The 6,000-nt window shown below is 40.6% G+C and overlaps 2 protein-coding genes across 2 annotated transcripts in view; both read right to left on the bottom strand.

Moving 5' to 3' along the window:
- Positions 1 to 2,635, bottom strand: LOC311055415 (ATP-dependent DNA helicase RecQ-like). The gene is made up of 2 exons (XM_084071606.1): positions 2,072 to 2,635; positions 1 to 1,280 (listed from the first exon to the last, which is right to left on the bottom strand). The coding sequence occupies exons 1-2, from the start codon at positions 2,560 to 2,562 to the stop codon at positions 104 to 106; spliced, it is 1,668 nt and encodes a 555-aa protein (XP_083927732.1). The 5' UTR covers positions 2,563 to 2,635; the 3' UTR covers positions 1 to 103.
- Positions 2,636 to 5,123: 2,488 nt separating this feature from the next.
- Positions 5,124 to 6,000, bottom strand: part of atp2a1 (ATPase sarcoplasmic/endoplasmic reticulum Ca2+ transporting 1) — a 34,541-nt gene continuing 33,664 nt past the window's right edge. The window contains exon 25 of the mRNA XM_084071799.1: positions 5,124 to 5,364. Within this exon, the coding sequence (XP_083927925.1) occupies positions 5,354 to 5,364 (11 nt within the window). The 3' untranslated portion in view covers positions 5,124 to 5,353. The remainder of the gene's footprint in view (positions 5,365 to 6,000) is intronic.

Raw genomic sequence — 6,000 nt, 5'->3', positions numbered from 1 at the left:
TTTCCCTATCCCTCTCTAAATAAAAGGCATAAAAAGACCCCCAAAAAAAATCTTCAACAAAAAATAACCTATTTCTATGATGCTATTTCACCAAATGATGCTTCTAGTAGTCTTCATCTTCATCACTGCTGTCCTCATCTACATCATCAAATACATCCCTTAGAATGCTCAGTATTGCACGTGCCGCTTGAGCATTGCTGACCTGCACATTAATACAAAAGATGTCATCGATTGTGAAAAGTACACTGCTTTTTTCAATAACAGCGTTAATCAGGTGTGTAGCGCAACAAAGTGACAGCCCTCCATAAAGGCCTTCGTCTGTCATATCCTGTGTCATGTCTTCTAACCTTTCCTGAAGAAGAACCGTCTGTTCAGCACTAACAGTTCTCTCTCTACTAGCAGGTTCCTCCCCAGCATGTCTCTCTAATGCACTCATCTGGCCATCACATGTCTCCGTGCACTCACAAGACGTGGCACAGTTGCTACAGCATTTATGAAGGACAGGCAAAGGATCAGCCTTCTCTCCATCAAAAAGATTGAACAGTTTAACTCTCCTGCATGTCGTTACATCAGCGAGATACTGCTTCATTTGGTCCGATACACCTTTCAACTGTTTTCCACGATACAGAATCAGAGAATGTGCTGATGAACTGTCCCTCTCTGCTCTACCATATGCTTCCATATAGGATTCAATGTCCCTGGGTGGTCCGTAATGTATGACATGGTTAACCCCTCTGAAATCTACACCCAGAGCTGATGTGGCGACCACAACTCTCAGAACAGAGGAGGGGTCTTGCAAAGAGTGTACTATGTCTAGTTTTACATCCTCGGCTGTACATGAATGGTACATGTCTACCAGTCTATTTCCAGACACATCTTTGGCTCCAATTGGATAGCGCCCCTTCTTACCTAGGTTAAGTATTAAAACTTCATAGTACAATAGAGAACAATCAGAGATACTCTCACAGTATATAACATATTTCTCAGTGTTTCGTCCCTGTGACTCTAGTTCCTGAATGAGCCATGCAAATGTTTCAGAGGGATCAGCAGCGGAGATTTTCTTTACAGCCAGCCTGATGTTGTTCACCCGGTCAGGCCTTTTGACAATCTCCACATATCTTTTCATCCCCAGGTTCTTTACCATCTTCTTTCTGATGTTTTTGGATGTGGTTGCTGTAAGGGCCAGCAATGGTACAGCCTTCGGTAGCAATGATCTCAGTTCACGGACCATTCCACACCACTTTCTGAAGGGCTGTTCTTCTGATGCATCCGTCTCACCCCTGTGAGAAAGATTTAAAAAAAACAATGGATAATTGTCACACAGAATTCTGACATGATTTGAATATCACATACACACATACTATTTCCAGGACACATCTGTATAAAATCATTGAAGCAAGTAGATGTCCATAACAATGTAAAAACCCAAACAGACCTCTATTAAGATAATTACTGAAAATATATTCTATGGACTATCAGAGGTTATCAAACAATGACTCTGGACCCCAAATGGGGACATAGAAAGGTTAAAGCGACAACTGCAGAACAAAATAGGAAAACTATAGGCTACATTTTCCATTAAGTCTGTTTGATATGCTTTTGAAAAGAATGCAATATATAAGGTGCTTGCCCCAAATGTTAACTAGGTGTCCGGAGTATTTGTGTAATGTATTAGTCCAGATTTTTCAATAAAGGAGTGTTTTAATCCCGTCTGTGGCCGTCTGGCCGAACGCCATTCCCCCCCTCGTTTACTTTCTGTCTACATTGAGTGTAATTCTGGCTTTCACCGGATGCGCCCCGTCACTACCACCCATTGGGAACTTCCGACAGAATCGGCCACAGACGGATTAAAACACTTCTTTATTTAACAATATAGACATTGGACTAATACATTGCACAAATACTCGCGTCTGAGGTGTACATGCTTTTGATGTACGATGCTTAAAGCTTCTTATTCCAGTCAGCCTGCTAGACAGTTTTAAGTTAGTCCATGAAGCTCAAATGAGCCTTAAATTAAACATCATCACTATGAATTATACTTTAATGCTAAATCATAACGCCGTAGACTTACCGTTGGAACACTGTGTGTACGTCATCAACAGCGAATCCAATCAATCTCTCGCTAAACAAACGTGCTTGCAGGGCTAGCCTCCAAAAATCCTCATCAACAAAAGTTTCAGGGGAACCATAAACAAAAGAAAAATCGCCATTACAGATTCTCTCGTCTGTGTGTTTGTTTTTACCAGCGACTGCAGCCGAAAGTCCCTTTTCGTTCAAAAAGTTCACTTGCTCCTCCATTGTTGATTGCAGTGGGGAAACAATCAAAACCAACGCTTCTTTTGGCCATTTGTCTGGGTATTTGGTTGAGAGCAGACTGCAAACTGTAGGCCACGCTTGACAAATCAAACTTTTGCCGAAGCCTGTTGGTAAAACGCCGAGCACATCTCTGTCTTCTAGCAGTGTTTTCAAAAATACTACCTGTAGGTCCTTCAAAGATTCCACGCCATGTATTTCACAAGCCTGTGATATGGCAGCATCAACGTCTTCTTGGAATGTGTCCATTTTTAACAGGGTTTAAGCAGTCAATCAATGTATTAGAAGGATAGATTCCTGTGTTTTGTTTCGTTGGATAACTTGGATTGTTTCCAGTCTCGCGCCAGGCACTTAAAACACTTCTGGTATGCTGCAGTGAGTGAGTGCTCAGTGCGCATGTGTGGAGTTGGAGGAGTAGGGGAATGGCATATTAGGGGAGGAGGAGGAGGGGGAGGGGAGCGGAGGCGGGCACACAGATCGGTGAACCAATTCGGTTGTTCAGACGTGACGTCGCGCCCCGCTAGAATAACTTCCGGGTCCAAGTGTTTTAATGTTAATAATAATAATGTTAAATCATAATAATAAATAAATACTTTGTACTTCTATGATATTAGCATTAAGACCCTTATTAACCCTCAATGGTTCATTTCTGAAAAAGGAGGTTATTGTAAAAAGATTTACGGGTTCCAACATGTTGTTTACAATGAATAGTGGACGGCGCTGGTGCCTTTTGGACCCGGACGCGACGTCGGACTACAAAATTACGTCAGACTTAAGAACCGAATATGCTCCAAATGTGGTGGAAAAAGTACTCAAATGTTTTACTTAAGTAAAAGCAGGCCTATCAATACTGCAATGTAGAAGTACTCTGTTACAAGTAAAAGTCCAGAATTCAAAATTTACTTCAGTAAAAGTACAAAAGTATTGGTATCAACATGTACTTAAAGTACCAAAAGTACAATGTGCTTGTAGATTGGCTATTTTCAAATAGCCTAGGTATAAAATAGGGCCAAAGTGGTTAATGTTTTATAATGTAATATATTCATATCTGCAAAGTAACTATAGTAACTAAAGTTTTAAAATAATTGTAGTGGAGTAAAAGTACAATATTTGCCTCTGAGATGTAGTGGAGTAGAAGTAAAAGTATAGACAATTGGAAATACTCTGGTAAAGTAAAATTGTACTTAAGTACAGTACTTGAGTAAATGTACTTAGTCACTTTAGACCACTACATATTGGAAATAAATTGGGCCCCTTCTTTACTTCCTTCCCATACTGTATTGAATGAAGGCTCTGATCCATTCTAACCTCGAGTCACTAGGCTGTGAAGGAAGTAAGAAAGGAGCCCAATTTCTTTCCAATATGGCTGCTGTGCGTAGAGCCTATAGGAGCCAACAGCCTATAGGAGCACAGTTTTGTGCGGTAAATTTGAATCCGCTCCTCTAGGACCCTCTAACCTCTATGCATGAGTCTAGGCCCGAAAATTGTTTGTTTATTTATTTTATTTGTTAGAGAAAGAGACAGGGACAGAACTTAAGTCCCGAAGTGTATTTTATTCAACATTTGATTTGTCAATTGTTAATTTGTGGCAACTGAATATAAAAAGCATGTTCTTTCCATTAGTTAATGGTTATCCTTTCAACTGGGCGGCATAAAACTCAACAGCGCTGCATATCTCCACTTTTCCACGAGATTCAAACAGACAACATTCTCTGTCAACGACGGGGTAATTAATCACACCACCAGCCAATTGTGTGCCCCATACATTTGTGCTTCCCAAGAAAGTTTTGATATGTTCAGTCCTGCACTAATTTCTGGCCTCTCGCCTGGAGAGAATGTCATCCGTGTGCAGCTCGTGGAAAAGTGGGGATATTTTACTAAACCACACGTTTTCTGCCAGAACTCTCAAATGGATATGAAACTAGAGGACAATATCTGACTCCAAGTCTTAGGAATTAATTATTGGTTGAGTACACAATGTAGTGGAAAATGTGGAATTCTTTATTTATGTCATATTTCTGTTAAACTGTATGTTGCTTGTTCTGATGCCTGGTCTAGTTGGGTGTGGCTTACACCGTGGTTTTAAGGCCTGTACTGCCTTAATCAACCATTTTGGACATCAATGGCTTTTGCTCTAACCAGGGTGTCGGTGAGACTGTTCCTGCCTCTCAGCAAGGCACCAACACCTAGCACAGCCAGAGTGTCTGTATTGTATTGTACTCTTTGTTTTCTCATGTTTATCTAATACTGACATGATACTGACCATATGGTGTTTTAAAATATTGTTCGATGTGCCCTTTTAATGGAATTTGAGCACCTGCCCCTCTAGTAGTCTCTGCACAGCCCTGCTTAGGCTCACAATGCGTGACATTTGCTAGGCGCGTTAATAGCTCCGTGTGAGAAAAGACACGGCAAGCCATCCATTATAAATCCACCATATGCAGCACGAGGGGACGCATTTTGAGCTTGTAGATCTGCTACTTTTGCTGTTTTGAATTTGAATCCTGAAAAGTAACAGTTTTGGACATGAGGTTTCCACTCGACAAAGACGATATGCAACCATTACATAGCTAAATGGTATGAAATTAGACACAAATTGTGATAATAATATGTAATGAACAATGAAACATTACCATCCCACTTTTACAACATTGGTCATAAACCATAGCAATGTAAAGCTATTATATTGTATGACAAGTGTTCAAGAAAACCGGGGGGAAAACACTCTCCTAAGAAGTTTGACTCTTAATTTTCTCTTTAATACATATCTTTTATTCTTTAAGAATAGAATAATCACAGAAAACGCTCACCTATATATTAACTTCAGTACATACACAGAAAGAAAAAATACTTTGCAGCTCTTTTTGTTTATTCTTTTTTGTTCTGATAGCTTATGAATTTTGCTCTTTTGTACTCATTTGAATTTTCTTTACATTCACTTTTGAGTGCCTGTGTCTCACTCATTCGCTTTCAACACATGTTTTCTGTCTTAATTTCAGTGTCTTTGTTGGTTTCATCGGCACTCAGCAGCACGTTGCCTCTAGACCTTCCCTGAAAGAGTAAGACAAATCCTCGTCAGTTGTACGGTAATGACAACGAGAGTAGCATTATTCTTGACCACTTAAACCCCATATGGTTGAGTGGAGTCCCTCAGGGCTCTATGCTAGTGTATTTTATGTTTTCTGTTATTGTGGGGTTAATCGACAAGCTTACAACACGTCGCGCTGTGGCGCGCTGTGAGCTTGTCGATCGGCTATTTTCTGTGAATGCTTTCCTTTGATAATCCTCATTGTAAGACAGGCACCATTTCTGTCTACTCGCTCTGTGTCTCAGAAGAGGGCTGTGGACAGCGGCAGCCTACCAGTGACATCATCGGTAGGCATGCTAACTTTCCAGGAAAAAAAAGGCTGTAGTTTCCTTTAGCTTGGAATCCCCCATGGCAGGTTTCTGAACAGTCCACAGCCCTCCTCTGAGACACAGAGGGAGTAGACAGAAATGGTGCCATCGTATAATGCACACAATAGATCACTAACCCTAACCATGATACTGACAGTGTCATGTCAGGAATCAGCCAGGAGCCAGGCCATAACAATACTGACCATGATATTGACAATGATGCTGACATGATATTGACAATGATGCTGACATGATATTGACATAATGCTGATCATGATATTGATATGTCAC

This window comes from Gymnoscopelus microlampas (assembly GCF_963454915.1).
Source record: "Gymnoscopelus microlampas genome assembly, chromosome: 11".
In the NCBI taxonomy this organism is placed as follows: domain Eukaryota; kingdom Metazoa; phylum Chordata; class Actinopteri; order Myctophiformes; family Myctophidae; genus Gymnoscopelus; species Gymnoscopelus microlampas.
This window is presented reverse-complemented; position numbering and strand designations above follow the sequence as displayed.

What these genes read in the sequence shown, in the direction of transcription:
- LOC311055415 (XM_084071606.1), bottom strand. Translation starts at nt 2,562, where the DNA reads ATGGACACATTCCAAGAAGACGTTGATGCTGCCATATCACAGGCTTGT. An exon ending in GTACACACAGTGTTCCAACG is followed by an intron (nt 1,281 to 2,071) that starts GTAAGTCTACGG and finishes TCTTTCTCACAG; the next exon opens with GGGTGAGACGGATGCATCAG.